General features: G+C 42.3%; 1 protein-coding gene across 4 annotated transcripts in view; it reads left to right on the top strand.

Annotated features, from left to right (window-relative positions):
* The window catches only part of ARHGAP26 (Rho GTPase activating protein 26), a 412,307-nt gene that overhangs the window by 26,712 nt on the left and 367,894 nt on the right, over positions 1-17,701 (top strand). Inside the window, exon 2 of one of the 4 annotated variants that reach the window (XM_056574910.1) lies at positions 12,643-12,724. The exons of the other annotated variants lie outside the window; for them this stretch is intronic. Coding sequence (XP_056430885.1) covers positions 12,670-12,724 — 55 coding nt within the window. The 5' untranslated portion in view covers positions 12,643-12,669. The remainder of the gene's footprint in view (positions 1-12,642; positions 12,725-17,701) is intronic. 4 annotated transcript variants of the gene reach the window in all.

Genomic DNA, 17,701 nt, shown 5'->3' with positions numbered 1-17,701 from the left:
GGCCATTGTAAGTTGAGGGATCACTGTATAGTCCAGAGGAAGTTGTATAGTTCTTTCCAGTCTGACCACAGTGCTCTCTGCTGACACCTCTGTCCATGTCAGGAACTGTCCAGAGCCAGAGAGGTTTGCTATGGGGATTTGTTCCTGACATGGACGGAGGTGGCAGCAGAGAGCACTGTGGTCAGACAGCAGCTTATAAGTACTGCACTTTCTAGCACCAGTTGATGTAAAAACATTCTATTTTTTCCTCTGGAGTACCCCTTTAGGGTAACTTATTTGACACTGCAGATGTGCTGCCGGCAGTCACAATTCATCCCTAAGTGTTTGATGGGGTTGAGGTCACAAGGCTCTGCGTAGCCAGTCAAGTTCGTCCACACCAAGCTTGCCCAACCATGCCTTTATGGACCTGATTATTTGGGGACTTTTTGAACGCTGGTCATGGTCTGGTGCCTGTGTCTCTCTGTAGTCCACATTTTCCAGCATGTTTGTTTATTTTTTGCCTTTGTATATAATTCCGGGGCACAGAAATGTTTTGGGGTGCAGATGGATGCTATATGAGGATCTATCCTGTAGACCTGCATATGTAGCTCAGTCTGTGAACCACTTACTCGTTCACCTAGAACCATGCTGTTAAATATTTATAGGATGAATAAAAATAAAAGCAGGACAGGGGCTCCACTCATCCATGTTACAGTCTTGTCTTCTGTCGGCTTCAGTATAAATTATCAGTTCCAGTTTTTGCGGAGTTTCTCCTTAGGTATCTCCCTCACCTTCACAACAACAAACAGCCCCATCAGAGTGATCTTCTCCCTTCCAATGACATCGAATACCTTCTAGAATGTCATGTCCCCAAGACAAATAGGAAAGGGTGTAGCCTGTATTAGTTCCATGGAAATGGATCACCAGACCGTCCATGTTCCTTCCCCAGTGTTAGCAGAATGTGGAGAGGGATACAAAGCTAGAATATAATGGACGGAGGGGGCGATTTATCAACGTGTCTGTGTGCAGACATTTCACAGACTTTTTTATTTTTTATATGAAAAATCTCCTCAAAACTATCTGTAGGATGTCACTTTTCTAAGGTGAAGCAGAGGTCATATGAATTTGTGGGCTTCTTTCCCGAATGTTTGCACATTATTTTTGCGCAGTTAATAAATCTCATCCACTTCATAGTAAAGAATGAAGCACTGCATCTCAGTCACTTTTGTCAAAGTTGTCTATTTTGAAATTGCGCAAAATGTTGGCGCGTAAATTAATTTTCAACCAATAAAATGTCAGGAAGGCTATGATAAATCTCCCCTAGAGTCTTTCCCTCCCCCAACTCCTAGGTGCAGGTACTTTTAGCTGTCTAAGTGATCCCCCTTAGGCAAGTGCATTCCTTCTGCATGTGGGTAGCCGGGGCCGGTTTCTTGGCTCTTGTGCTAGCAGTGTTTCCAGTCTTAGCATTTTTATTTACGCAAGTTGGGACCATTTTATCTGCATTTTTATTGTGTCCTGTGAATAAGTTGCTCTGGTTAGCACCTCGGCGCACGTATTGGAGTTAGTTACTCCTATGCCGGAGTCACTTAAAGGGGTGTTCATATTATACATGCTCTATCAGGAAACTTGATGTAAACAAGAGGTCCTATTCTGATGCAGCTTTTAGGCAGTGTGATCTTTAATTCTTACTTGAACCCCTGACCAAGATGTTGTCCTTCCTGTTCTGACAGTAGTGACCTGTAAGGTGAGAGTGAGTGGGGCGGACTGCAGGGTCTCTGAAGCTTACCTACATACCCTGCTGTCTCCAGAACTTGCCTTTCTTCTGCATTCTAAGCCTTCCATGAGGTATATGCCTCCTTGAGTTTTACCCCAAACAAGGATTTTGCTGAATTGCTGCAGAGTAAATTGTAAGGGGCTCTGCGATCAGACACTTCTCCCCTATCCTGTGGATTAGGAAGAAGTGTCTATGGCTGCAGATCTCCTTTAACTGTACAGGTGTTCATGCGGCTGTCTGGGCATGCTGGGAGTTGAAGTTTTGCAACATCTGGAGGGCCGCAGTTTGAGACCACTGATCTAAATGACCTTTCTGTTGCATTAATATATCCTTTATGCTTTATTAACCTTATCTCAGACAGGGGATGCCCTCGTACCTTACTTGTATACTATCTATCCTATTGTATTATGCTGCACCTTTCTAGATACAACAGTGTCTTGCAAAAAGAATGTCAGCCCAATGAAGTTAATTTGTTAGAAAGTGTTGTACATGGTGGTTCCCCTGGAGGGAACGGTGATCCTGTGCCCAGATCGTCTTATTGTTGTACAGCAGGAAATGCCACGTATGCCAGTCTATCCACGGTAAATGGTGCGAGACTCTTGCTCCTCAAAGCTGCTCTGTAGTCCTAGGGCAGCAGACGGGGATTTCTGCTTTTGCTACAATATAAATGAAGCATAGGCGTTTCCCTTTTACAGACCAGTCTAAGTAATGATCTTTACTACAAAGATTTTATTTAAACAAAAAAAAAAAAGGCATATTAAATTGTAAAAATCGAACACAGATTGCGAATGAAAATCAATGTGCACAACCTGAATGACAGTTTTGGGTTTGTGCAACTTTGTTAAATGGGTTTATTGGGCCTATCAATATTATAACCTTTAAAGGGTCTGATGAAAAACTTTTCTTTTCTTTTTTTTTTTTTTTTTTTTTATCAACTGGTGCTAGAAAGTTAAACAGATTTGTAAATTACTTATATTTAAAAATCTTAACCTTTCCAGTACTTATCAGCTGCTGTATGCTCCATAGAAAGTTATTTTTCTTTTTAAATGCCTTTTCTGTCTGACCACAGTGCTCTCTGCTGACACTTCTGTTTTTGTTTCAGGAACTGTCCAGAGCAGGAAAGGTTTGCTATGGGGATTTGCTCCTACTCTGGACAGTTCCTGAGACAGACAGAGGTGTCAGCAGAGAGCACTGTGGTCAGACTGAAAAGACATTCAAAAAAGAAAAGAACTTCCTGAGGAACATACAGCAGCTGATAAGTACTGGAAGGATTTAAGATTTTTAAATAGAAGTAATTTACAAATATGTTTTACATTCTGGCACCAGTTGATTTAAAAAAATTTATGTTTTTTCCACCGGAGTACCCCTTTAACTTACCTCCAGGGCACCAAGACTACTTGCAGCATTGGTAGCTGTCTTCAGTCATTCTTGTACCAATCGTTTTTCATCAGAGTACCCCTTTAATAGTAGATCAGCAGGGGTCCGACTCCTGGCATCCTGGCCAATCCGCAGTTTGAACAGGTCAAGGAGTGTGACCACCTCTTTAATGTTTACATACGATCGTCCCTGGATCACTGTCCAATAGGTAGCAGCAGTGTAAGGGACTGCTACAGCACCTTCAAACAGCTGATCGGCAGGTGGATAGGCAATCCTGTGGATAGGCAATCCTGTGGATAGGCAATCCTGTGGATAGGCAATCCTGTGGATAGGCAATCCTGTGGATAGGCAATCCTGTGGATAGGCAATCAAGTGTAATGCCTAGATAACCCCTTTAAGTCTTGGGTACATTCACACTTCACTGTTTTTTGTTTTTGTCTTTCATTGTGTTTTATATGAATGTACCCTCAGCCACAGTGTGTGAATATGCCCTTATTGTAGCAGCGGCTCTCTGGAGAAGTTAACCTCTGTTCTTCTGCGCTCCCTCCTCCCATCACAGTCTAGGTTCATTTGTTACAGCTCTTTGTGCAGCTTGTTGCTTGAGAAGAGACTTCAGTAAATCGGTGAAATGGCTCTTTTAACTTAAGAATTCCAATCAACAGGGGTTCATTGTTTAGGCTGTAGGATGAGATTTTTACTGGAAGGTATCCCAGTAACTTCCAGACAATTCATTCTGTACATTTCTTTTTTTAGTGGCTGCACATATTCTGGGGGTATTAACTGGAGAAAGTAAATAAACTTGACACTACAAATCCTCATTCTGTAGCTTTACTGGAGGGTGAAAACTGCTACAGTGTATCCCGCTTCTCGCTTGGAATCTGCAGGTTGCTACTTTCTCACACTAATCTTTCTATTGATGCGAGGCAATAAAATGTATCTAGTATTATCTGTTACATCTACAGTTTATGGCACAGTGTAGTAAAGTTTATTTTCCATATGTTAAGATAAAGGAATTTACAGATATGTAAATCTGTATGGCAATATGTCAGGTATACTGTTGAAAAATACTACAGTGATCCCTCAACTTACAATGGCCTCAACATACAATGGTCTTTTCTGGACCATTGTAAGGCTGGGTTTACATCACGTTTTCTCCCATACGGGAGCGCATACGGCAGGGGGGGAGCTGAAACCTCGCGCTCCCGTAAGCTTTCGTATGCGCTCCCGTATGTAATTCATTTCAATTAGCCGGCCGGAGTGAAACGTTCGGTCCGGTGGGCTGATTTTTGCGCTGTATGCGCTTTTTCCCCGGACCTAAAACTGTGGTCAACCACGGTTTTAGGTCCGGTTGTAAAAGCGCATACGACGCAAAAATGAGCCGACCGGACCAGACGTTTCACTGCGGCCGGCTCATTGAAATGAATTATATACGGGAGCGCATACGAAAGCATACGGGAGCGCGAGGTTTCAGCTCCCCCCCTGCCGTATGCGCCGTATGGGAGAAAACGTGATGTGAACCCAGCCCTAACTTGAAACCAGACTCAACATACAATGTATAGACAGTCCAGATCTGTGAAACGTGTCACAACTGGAGGAACTGACCAATCAGAATTTACTGGTAAATCACCTCTATTACTGAAGTGCATGCACTGGCTGGCAGGCTGGTAGCGCCCCCTACAGTACAGGGAGGAACTACAAGTTCTGTGCCAGGGTTAGATGCTCCTTTTGGACAGCAAGTAAGGGTGGCTCCATTTGTGACCCTGAAGAAGCCCCTGTCCTCTACATAAACCGTTGTTTCCCAACCAGGGTGCTTCCAGCTGTTGCAAAACTACAACTCCCAGCCAACGGCTGTCCGGGCATGCTGGAAGTTGTAGTTTTGCAACAGTTGGAGGCACCCTGGTTGGGAAACACTGACATACAGTGATTTACAGCTCCCAGCAGATCTTTCTTACTTTTTATGTGTAAGGATTTGCTTTTTCTGTATTGGTTTTATATTTATTTGTCTTTAATCCTCACTTTTTTTCCTATTTTTGGATGACATTTTGGGGGCTTCAGAACCAATTACCAGGTTTCCATAGTTATGTTCTCAACATACAATGGTCATCCTGGAACCAATTAATATTGTAACTTGAGAGACCACTGTACAGTCAATATAAATTGCATGGATTCTTAATGACCGCACTTGCTTGGTTTATTTATTTTCTATTTTGTTTAAAAAAAAAATGGAATTAACATTTTTGTACTGTAATGGCTAACAGCATTCGGAGATATGCTTTACAGCAAATACATGGACATATGAAACAAGAAACTAGAGAGGACTCACTGAATTCTATAAGTACATTTACATCTGCATAATCCACTGGGGATTTTCCGATGCAGAATTCCCTTGAGGGGCTAGAGGAAGTGCAGTGTGGTGCAAGAAATGGTCAGTCTCCCTGTAAGCTGTGTTCTCATAACCATGTGACCCATTAAAGGGGTACTCTGGCACTTAGACATCTATCCTAAGTACCCCCGTGATCTTGCACGCTGCACCCCGTTTATAATCAGTCCCCGGAGCGTGTTCGCTCCGGGTCTGATTACTGTCAAATACGGGGCCGGAGTGCTGTGACGTCAAGGCTTCGCCCCATGTGACGTCACGATTCCCCCCCCCACCCCTCAATGCAAGCCTATGGGAGGGAGTGTGACAGCTGTGTGGTCTGTGGTCGCCGGTAATCAGACCCAGAGCAAACATGCTCCGGGGACTGATTTTAACTGGGGTGCTGTGTGCAAGATCACGGGAGTGCCCAGCGGCGGGACCCCCGAGATCAGGCATCTTATCCCCTATCCTTTTGGATAGGGGATACGATGTCTTAGCACCCGGAGTATCCCTTTAAACATCTGCAGGAAAGAAAGTTCCTGTGAGTGTCACAGTTTTTTTTTCCCTATCTCGTGGATCGTCAGTATGGACTGTTTGCTTCTACCTTTGCATTGGAGGAGTTGGGAATCCTTTTCCGTGTGCAACAAGCGGGGTCTAAGCTGGATATCGCGCAGTGCTTATTAGAGGACTATAAACAAATATACAGCAATGTTTTATTTTTGCATTAATGATTGAAGAAAAAATTGCAGGGTTGTCCCTCCTCAGTCTAAGCGGGTCAGCACTGCTCAGAGGAGCTGTCTCAGAATAAGTGGGGGACCAAGAGACTTCACAGCAAGAGCTGCAGGGTACCCAGATAGGTGAGTATTTTCTTAATTTTCATTTTGATGCGCCCCCCCCCCCCCCCCCAGCAACCACTTTTTAGGGTGATTTTCTATTTTAGCGACTACCGTAAAGTAGAAATCGTTGGTGCATTTTCTCGTTTCTAGCCACATCTCAGCTGCTACGTACAAAGTCCCTAAGATAAGTGGTTATGGGACCCCTTTATTATGTTTGTCTGTATTCGATCTTTTCTGAGGTTAGGCACTGGTCCTTCCACCATACATACCCATCTCAACAGATGGCTGGCACACTTGCCTAACTCCACATTATTTTTAAGAAAGCTCATACTTTTACCTGGCTTTTTGTCCCATTTTATGTCCTTTCGTGGCGGGTGGCTTCCCATTATGGTGATAACCTGAGATCCTGGTTGCCATCTTTCTCTAAAGAAAATGCTGCATACATAGAAAAAGTCTTTTAGTTAGGTATTTGGGATCATCCAGTCCCCCCTCAAAGTCTCCGGTTATTTTGTGTATGAATGTTGCTGTCTGCTCTCTCTTCTTGTCTATGAAAGCATTTCTTCTTGCCAATTATAATATTGCTCGGTAAAAATAAAAGGAAAGAAATCTAGACACTTATGTCAAAACATAGACGGTAAAAGTTGTGTTGCCTTATAAATTATTATGAATCCTGTATCTCAATAAAATCAGAATCCCAGATGTGCCGAAAAGTTCAGGGAACTTACTGGAACCAGAATGTGGAGGGTACGGTTCTTCCTGCACCAGATGTGCAGTGTATAAAAAACCCTTAACCTCTTTTAGAAGCTAGTTTGATCCCATCTCTGTCGCTATGAGGTTTATGAATACAATCAGAAGGATTTTCATTGTTTTTTGCACCACTTTTTGGGGTTAGCTGGCCTTCATTTGCATAAAATCTGGTGCATGTTTTTAACACTGTTCAGGTATTTTACACGACTTTACTTTTTACTTATTTAGCACCTTCCTCACCATTTTATTTACGGTATTTATTTTTTTTCTTTTGGCATATTTACCCTGAATAGTCAAAGGTTTTATCTCCACTTTCTGGTGCACAAGTGTCTCAGTTAATACCACAGAGTTTTACTGGTTTTAACTACCATGCAACAGATCTATTGTGAATTACATTTTGTTTTATTTTTTTTATAAAAGTTTCTTTTTTTTTTTTTTTTTTTACTCTAACTTTTTAAAATTTAGTTTTTATTATTATATGTAAATTGATGTTCCTTACGCTATTTCAGTTTAACCTCAAAACAAGCTAGACCGTATTTTTCGCCGTATAAGACGCACTTTTTCTTCCCCAAAACTGGGGGGGAAAAGTTGATGCGTCTTATACGGCGAATACACACCTATCGCGGCGGTCCCTGCGGCCATCAACGGCCGGGACCCGCGGCTAATACAGGACATCACCGATCGCGGTGATGCCCTGTATTAACCCTTCATACGCGGCGATCAAAGCTGACCGCCGCGTCTGAAACTAAAGTGACACTAACCTGGCTGCTCAGTCGGGCTGTTCGGGACCGCCTCTGTGAAATTGCGGCATCCTGAACAGCTTACAGGACACCGGGAGGGACCATACCTGCCTCCTCGGTGTCTGCTCTGTGCCGGGATCCACTGCATGACCGGTGCTCTTTCGACGTCGTTGCGCACGCCGTCCGGTCATCCAATAGGAGCAGCGTGCGTAGCGACATGATGACGGAGAGCGTGGATCCAGGGGAAGAAGACGTCCGGAGTGTCGGGGACACCACGGGGATGCGGCAACGGCTATGGAGCAACATCCAGGGCAGCGGTGACGAGCAGTGACGGGTCCGGAGCGGCGGGGACACGTGAGTATTACCTCATATACCAGTGGTCTTCAACCAGCGGAGGGGCATGCTGGGAGTTGTAGTTTTGCATCATCTGGAGGTCCGCAGGTTGAAGATCACTGTTGGGTTCAGAATCTTTTTTTTTTTTTTTTTTTTCTTCTAGATTTTGCACCTTTAAAATTGGGTGCGTCTTATATGCCGGTGCGTCCTATAGGGTGAAAAATACGGTGTATGTGTGTGTGTGTGTGTGTGTGTGTGTATGTATGTATGTATGTATATATATATATGTATATATATATATGTATATGTATATATATATATGTATATGTGTATATATATATATATATATATATATATATATATATATATATATATAATATATAATATATACGCCCTGGTTTAATTCCAGGTGTATGAAGTGCGTTCACAAGCTTTGCTCGCTTTATCCCCTGAGTTTCAGCTGCTATTATCAGCCAGGACTTCCTGCTAATGCTGGACATCAGCATGATGGGCAATATCTTACCTTAACCCTTTAGATGCCACAATCAAAGTCAATTCTGTTATCTAAAACGGTCACAATAATATTGCTGTTCAGAAAGTGGGCCGTTCTGAATCTCCATAGCACCTTTACAGGCTTTGAAGACAGATTGAGGTCACTTAACCTCCTCCCTGGCATCAAATTAGTGCTCTGACTATACAGGATTCCCCAGGAGGCTGTGTAAGCATAGCGTTAATCGCCACAATAATCAGTAATGCTATACTATGGCATAGCACTGAAAGTGTTTGTAATTAAAAGATTTGTAATAGTCCCTAATGGGCACTAATAAAATTTAGTTTTTAAAATTATTAGGAAATAACATTATTAAGAGGCATGTCTCCTTGTATGTTCACACAGCAGATTTGCCACACGGAATCAGAAGGAGAAATTCAGCTCCATGAAATTTTGCTACATAAAGTTAACACAGTGGTGTTGTTCATTACTCACACGGCAGATTTTCTGCTGCAGAATTTCAGCAGCAGCAGAAATTCAGCATTTCGGATACTGCAAAAAACATTAAACCTGTCAATAGTTTTTGCAGAATTCCTCAGCAGAGTCTATTAAAGTCAATGAGAAGTCTGTCTGGAATTTGTGTGTTGAGTGAAAGTTCAGCATGAATTCTGCACAAATTCCACACACATTCTGCACAGAATCTGCAGGAAACTTAAAAAAAAGCAGTCCTGCCATATGTGAGGGCACCGAGACTTGGACCAGGGTGCTTTGTGACTATTCTACATTCTTTCTTCACTCACAATAGTAATTGGCCATAAAGCAATGAAATTGTGTATTTAACAAAGGTTTTTGGGTGCGGGACAAATGTACGCCAGAATCTCAAAACTCCAGGCAGCACTTTTGAAAATCTGGCGCAAATAACACTGTTTGTGGCGCATATGAAACTGCACCAAATACACAAGGCTATGGGGGAGATTTATCAAAACCTGTGCAGAGGCAAAGTTGCCCAGTTGCCCATAGCAACCAATCAGCTCGCTTCTTACATTCTTAACAAGACCTATGAAAAATGAAAGAAGCGAGCTGATTGGTTGCTATGAGCAACTTTGCCTCTGCACAGGTTTGGATAAATCTCCCTATATGAATGGATCCCCCATTGTCTATGCCTGTCAAAGTGGATCTTTCTAGGTTTGCGCCAGATTTATTTAAATGTGTATTTTGAATATTATTTAGGGAAAAAATATATATGTTTGCGATGAGTAGATGTAGATTTGCTCCATTTTTCCATATTCCAGTTAATACACTGACCTCTGTATGGTGGTGGATGTAGGCCGAATTTTAGGTGTCAGAGATCATGGACTTGGAGTGGGGAAACGGGAAGAAAAGAGAGACCCCTTTTTCAGTATGTTAAAACAGGATGTGTCATAAAATAGAAGCGGTGGGTATATTCTTACCTTACCTAAGCTGTGCAAATGGTAGGCACAACTCTACAGGTCACACAGCCTGGGCATGGGGATGCTGACCTTTCAAACTCACTACTGGTACCAGAAACCCTTCTGTAGGTTCCTAAAGCAGTTATGTCAGGCTATCATCTAACCTGTTGGTGAAAAGTGTCATTCTTGAGACAACATCTTTTTAAGGTGCTATCCAAAAGAATAAATGGACAACTATTCACTACGATGTTCTAGTGCCCCAAATCTTGCAAGGATATCCATGGGGTTATTTGGTTGCGTCAATATTTACAAATCTATGCGATGTGAAAGTTTTTGTCAGATATGAAAGAAGTACAGTAACTACATGCTACAGGGGTCCAAAAGTGGGCAGGCGCCAAAGATTTATCTGCCAGTTGGCACCAAGATGGCGTTTAAAAGGTACAAAAATATCCATTGAATTGGGCAGATATTCTGTGTGATTTTCATAGTTAGTTTTTTTATTTATTTATTTTTTTATTTTTTTACATTTATAAAACAAGTCTACAAGATGTTTAAAGAAGATGCTGTGAAGTCCTTATTTCTCCGTCTCAGTTCATCCTGCTCTTCTAGGGAACCTGAGCGCTGGATCTACATTTTGGTGTATACATTGTTTGATATGCAGACGTGCCCCACTCTTTTTTTTTTTTTTGCAGGTCAGTTGGGTTGTGCCGAGTTAGCCCCTTGTTCTATCTTCTATTATACCGGAATACAGAGAATCCTCTGGTTTACCGTTATATCAGCAGACAGACGTTGTCTTTGCTCAGCAGAGCTGACTTTTGGGAAGGTTCCTGCCATTATCTAATAGCAGAAGATGAGAATGTACCTAGTGTCCCATGACCAGTCTGTTTGTGGTTTTAATCTCTTAATATTGTGTTTGGCTTCTTTTCCTGACAGGCTGCTTTTTCTTTTTGCATCTGTAACAACATCTTACAAAAGCGAATCATTACACTCCAAAGTAGTAAATAAATAACGAAAGTAAAGTTACAATTACATCACTATTAAAGGATACATGCCATGTTCTGCAACCCTTGAGACTGAGGGGAAATACTAGGGCTAGGTTCACATGGCCGTTCTCTCCCGTACTGATATTCTCCCGTTATTGCTGCTAAACGGACCATACTAACAAACGGATGCAAAAGGATGAAATTTGTCTGTTATTTTAAGACTACCGTATTTTTCGCCCTATAGGATGCACCGGTATATAAGACTCACCCTATTTTAAAGGTCCAAAATCTAGAAAAAAAAAAGATTCTGAACCCAACAGTGATCTTCAACCTGCGAACCTCCAGATGTTGCAAAACTACAACTCCCAGCATGCCCGGACTGCCAACGGCTGTCCGGCATGCTGGGAGTTGTAGTTTTGCAACATTTGGAGGTCTGCAGGTTGAAGACCACTGGTATAGGAGGTAGTACTCACGTGTCCCCGCCCCGTGGCCCCGCGTTATAGATCGGGAGCGGACACATGACATACCGGTACGTCATGTGTCCTAAAGGAGTTAAAGGGGTATTCCAGGAATATTTTTTATTTGACTATACTACAGGGGCTGTAAAGTTAGTGTTGTTCATAATATAGTGTCTGTACCTGTGTGTGATTGTTTTCTCACAATTCTTCTGTGATTTTCACCCCAATATTTATTTATTAACCTCTTACAAAATGACTATTGTCCCAGATTTTTCCCAGGTTGCAATGCGGCCGAGACCTGACTCACTAGTTAGCTGATTGACAGGGAGCCGGTCTGCTTCAACGGGTGGAGCGATCGCTTGGTGAGAGAGAGATCTGCAACTAATGCAACAGCTGTAGGCACCCTGATTGAAAACCACAGGTCTTTTGAATGGATGCAGCTTATTTATGTTTCAATGGGTGGGGTGGCTGATGTGTGGGAGGGAGGAAAATGGAATTATGGGATTTGTAGGCAAAAGAAAAGTCAAACAGGAAATACCAGTTCACAAAAAGCTAGCCACAGTGTTATGGTAATCTCATGACATAGCCATTTAGCCCCAAGACAAGCGCAGATCCTTCCTAAGCATGTCCATTACTGTCTGCCAGGTACGTACTAAAATCACCTTATGGTGGAGAACCCCTTTAAAGGTATATTCCATTTCAACATTTATAGCCTAATCCCAGGATATGCCTTCGATGACTCACTGAATATATTTGGGTCCCACCTCTGTGAAACACATCTGTGTCCAGCACAAGGGTCCGTACACATTAGAATAAACTTGGCTGAACCCAGATATTTTGGCAGCACCGGTTCTGTCTGGCTAGGTATCTGGCAGCGGCTTATTGTCCTCTACTAAATGTAAACAGATGCATTTTATATTTTATATGTATGATGTATGGTCGCCTTAAAGCATCACCTTTGCCCTTTCCTGGGTTGGACTTTACTAATCCCAATCTAATTTGGCGTTATAGATCAAAGGGTTGGTGCATAATCTTATTATGTCTCGTTTTGTTGAGATTGTAGACGCTCAGAAGACAGCACGTTGTAGAAAAAGATATGATGTGCTGTAACTTCCTCTGTTTTAACTCTCCATTGACAGACTATTGGATTTAAAACCAATAACATCATGCCAGATGGAGGCAGAAAAACCGTCCGGGATTACAATGGCTTTTTGAAGAGAGGTGATTATTTTAGAGACTGGCTTAATTGTGAATCAGACGTAAGTGACAGTGACCTCAGTCCCTCCGAGACATGGTGGGAATATCCCGAGTCTATAAGGTATCCCTTTGTAATATCCTTAGCAGTCTATTGCAGTCCTCCTCTGCTGATAGATGCTAGTGGCACTTGGAAGAACAACTCGTAGCTGGTCGTAAATGTATAGGTCTATGACATGATCTTTCCAGCAGACTGAGAAAAAGCTGTGACACAAGGGAAACTGCATTTTACTTTATTGTTATAATAAAGCTGCTTTCCAGAAATTCATCCTTAACACCCCTCCTCCATACACACATACCCAGTCGGAGCAAAATGTTTTTTTTTTTTTTTTTTGTGTGTGTGTAAATTTCAAAATATCTCAAGTAAATACAGCTAGCATGTAAGGCTGGGTTCACACAGTATTAAGCAATGTCCAGGAGACTCGATTTAACACGAGCTGGGATAGGTCCTGGTAATTGCCTTAAACAGATTCTTAGACCCATTTTGACCATCAGAGACCAAAAGTGTGTCATGTTGGCCTCCATTCAAGATGAATGGATAAGAGTTTGCTAGATGGTATACTGTTGATCCCAAAACTATTCCATCCAGATGGATTTTGCAACACTGTACAGGATGCTTATATTTTCATAGCTACCGTACATGTCAGACCTATATGTCAAAGTTCCCACAACGTATACATCAGATGATGTACAGTTCCCGTGTACGGTTTCAAGTTAAAAACCGTATGGAACCGTATAGAAAACTGTATGCATCGACTTAACATTGTAAACCATATGTCAAACGCATCATCCAGTTTAGTCCGTTTTGCATCACATATGGTTTTGTCGTATTTTGAAAAACTGTATTAAACCGTATAGGTGTTTTTTTGTTTACATGGGAGTCAATGGAAACCGTACAGAACTGTATGTGCATACGGTTCCATCCGGTTTTCACCATACGGTTTTTGACTTTGCAGTTTTTTTTTTCTTGGAATTTCAATCAAACAAGTGAAACTTTATTCAAAATGGAGTGAAAAGTTAAAAATGTATACGATTTTTTTCTTTAAAAAAAACGGATGCAACCGGACATCATTTTTCAAACCATATATGGGTTAAAATTTGTACACACGTTTTGACACAGTTTAGTCAGGTTTTGAGGAATCCATTTTTCATCAAAAACCTGATATGGGAACTGTAAACGTGGTGTGCATGCACCCGAACGCTGCTGATGCACTGTGTTGTGTTTTGTCTTATTCTAGTCTTAGGGTACAGTCACATGTATGTTTTGCAGCAGCAGATTTTGATTCTCATTAAAGTGAATGGGCAGCAAAATCTGCAGCAGCTAATCTGCTGCAAAAATCTGCACATGAAAACATAACTAAAGAGGTTACCCAGCCTTATACACTTGATGACCTATCCTCAGTATGGGCTATCGATATTAGATCGGCTGTGGGCTGGCTCGTGGCATCCCTGATGATTAGCTGTCTGCCGGGGCCACTTCCTATTTACCACTTCCTGCGTTGCCATACTTTTAGTAGTCACAGAGCAAGGTACTGCACCATTACCCTGTTCCCTTTTAATGGCTTCAATATCTTGCACTGCTGATTCTGAAAGTATGGCAATGCAGGTACTAGCACTGGTAAACCCTTATGTTGCATGTGTCAAGTGCTGTGGCAAATTCACAGCTGATCAGATGCCTGGAGCGTCATCCCTGCCCATTCTCTGGATAGTCCATGAATATTATATGGGTGAAAAAACACATTTAGGTTTGGTTGCATTTCTTTTCATTGCTGCAATAAAATGCTTTTATTACTATCCATTAGAAACTGATGCAGCTGCAGACCGCAACGCAACTGCAATGCAGCCTGATCATATGTTTTCATGCTTGTGTGCGTTCACACATGCATATTTAGAAGTCAATGGGTAGCAAAATCAGCTACAGCAAAATGCCCAGGTGAAGGATGCTGTTTTCTTTATCCATGTTCCACTGCTCTCAGCATTATCTCCAGGGTGGGCCATTTACATGGATACACCTTTAATAAAATGGGAATGGTTGGTGTTATTAACTTCCTGTTTGTGGCACATTATTATATATGTGAGGGGGGGGGGGGGAGTTATTTCAATAGGAAGAGGTTCATGAGACACATCAAACTTATTGGGAATTGCACAAGACAAACAATGATGTGCTTGGTTTTAATGTAACTTTATTCTTTCATGAGTTATTTACAAGTTTCTGACCACTTATAAAATGTGTTCAATGTGCTGCCCATTGTGTTGGATTGTCAATGCAACCCTCTTCTCCCACTCTTCACACACTGATAGCAACACCGCAGGAGAAATGCTAGCACAGGCTTCCAGCATCCGTAGTTTCAGGTGCTGCACATCTCGTATCTTCACAGCATAGACAATTGCCTTCAGATGACCCCAAAGATAAAAGTCTAAGAGGGTCAGATCGGGAGACCTTAGGGGCCATTCAACTGGCCCACGATGACCAATCCACTTACCAGGAAACTGTTCATCTAGGAATGCTCGGACCTAACACCCATAATGTGGTGGTCACCATCTTGCAAAACTCCGGGAACGTGCCAGCTTCAGTGCATAAAGAGGAAAACACATCATCATGTAGCAATTTCGCATATCCAGTGGCCTTGAGGTTTCCATTGATGAAGAATGACCCCACTATCTTTGTACCCCATATACCACACCATACCATCAATTTTTGTGTTCCAACAGTCTTGGAGGGATCTATCCAATGTGGGTTAGTGTCAGACCAATAGCGGTGGTTTTGTTTCTTAACTTCACCATTCACATAAGTTTGCCTCATCACTGAACAAAATCTTCTGCGTAAACTGAGGGTCCTGCTCCAATTTTTGTTTTTCCCATTCTGCAAATTCAGTGCGCCGATCTGGGTCATCCTGGTTGAGATGCTACAGTAGCTGGAGTTTGTAAGGGTGCCATTTGTGAGTAGATAATATCCGCCGAAGGGATGTTCGACTAATGCCACTCTCCAGTGACATGCGGCGAGTGCTACGCTGTGGGCAAATTTTGGAAAATCAAACCCTGAACCAGTTTCACGAAACTTAGCAAGCAGTTTGCTAACTGTAGCATAGATGGGTGGTCTCGTAGGGTGTCTTGCATTGAAATCTGCTGCAATGACCCGGTTACTGCGTTCACCAGACATCAACACAATTTCTATCCGCTCCTCACGTGTTAACCTCGACGACATGTCAATGGCTGTAAACAAAGATAAACTTGTAAATAACTCATGAAAGAATAAAGTTACGTTAAAACAAAGTACATCATTGTTTTTCTTGTGTAATTCCCAATAAGTTTGATGTGTCACATGACCCTCTTCCTATTGAAAAAACAAAAGTTGGATTCAAAATGGCCAACTTCAAAATGGCCGCCATGGTCACCACCCATCTTGAAAAGTTTCCCCCCTCACATATACTAATGTGCCACAAACAGGAAGTTAATATCCCCAACCATTCCCATTTTATTAAGGTGTATCCATATAAATGGCCCACCCTGTAGCTAATGCTATGAGCAGTGGAACATGGATAAAGAAAACAGCATCCTTCACATGGGCATTTTGCTGTAGATTTGCTGTAGCTGATTTTGCTACCCATTGACTTCTAAATATGCATGTGTGAACGCACAGAAGCGTGAAAACATATGATCAGGCTGCATTGCAGTTGCGTTTTTAGGTGGGGAAAAAATGCAATTTTTCCCTTTTTTGTGATTCATTTTTACATGCAGTATAAGTGATAACTTTGTTTTATGTGTCTTTACAGTCACGTTTATACTTAACATTATATAGGGGAAGATTTATCAAAACCTTTGTAGAAGATGAGTGGTAAAGTTGCCCATAGCGACCTATAAGATTGCAACTTTCATTTAAAAAAAGGCCTCTGAAAGATAAAGGAAGCAATCTGATTGGTTACTATGGGCAACTGCACCAATCTTCCTCTGCACAGGTTTTAATCTCTCCAGTATAGTTTTTGTTATGTTTTTAGTGTAAGTGCTCTAGCTTCTTCAGTGTTTACAGGCACTTGTCCTTGCACGTGCTGTACTTTGCAGTTCCTTGCTTGTTAAATAGTTAGATACTGCAGTGTTAATGGTAGTGTATAAAGATAATACAGTAGCAGTTGTGTGTCTGCCGAACGCTATTATTAAACCCTCCCTGGATTGAATTTTAAAATAGTCTCCCCAACATGTTGTACAGTAACAACTGCATCATCAGGGGTATAACTTTTATATAGGGGATATAACTCTTATCCCCTATAACTCCAAAGGATGGGGGATAAGATGCCTGACTGCGGGAGTCCCGCCGCTGGGGACCCCTGTAATCTTGCACGCGGCACCCCGTTTGTAATCAGTCCCCGGAGAGTGTTTGCTCCGGTTCTGATAACAGGCGATCACAGGGCGGGCGGCGTGTGACGTCACGCCTGCGCCCCTGTGGGACGTCACGCTCCGCCCCTCAAGGCAAGCCTATGGGAGGGGGCATGACATCTATCACCCGCCCTGTGATCCCCCGTAATCAGACCCGGAGCGAACACTCTTCGGGGACTGATTACAAACGGGGTGCCGCTTGCAAGATCACGGGGGACTCCCGCGGTCAGACATCTTATCCCCTATCCTTTGGATAGGGGATAAGATGTCTAAGCACCGGAGTACCCCTTTAAGGTGAAAATGAGCTGTGTCCTTAAGGGGTTAAGGCATGCAAGTCCTGGCCCCCAGCTAGTATGGCAATTGGATACTATATTGAGCATACTGCTCAGTATATATCATTTCTCTTAGCTTCTCCGATGGGTCTTGTGGACATAACCCTACAACATGTCATTGCTGGCCCTAACTTTTGAAGCTTGTTACTAGGCCTGGCAAAGGTTTGTCTAAGCTTGTCTTCACATCAGGGGTATATTATCTGTTCACATGTTACCATTTAAGATCTATGTAAATAGTATT

This window comes from Hyla sarda, chromosome 4 (assembly GCF_029499605.1).
Source record: "Hyla sarda isolate aHylSar1 chromosome 4, aHylSar1.hap1, whole genome shotgun sequence".
In the NCBI taxonomy this organism is placed as follows: Eukaryota; Metazoa; Chordata; class Amphibia; order Anura; family Hylidae; genus Hyla; species Hyla sarda.
Note: the sequence above shows the minus strand (reverse complement) of the source record. Positions and strands in the feature narration are given on the sequence as shown.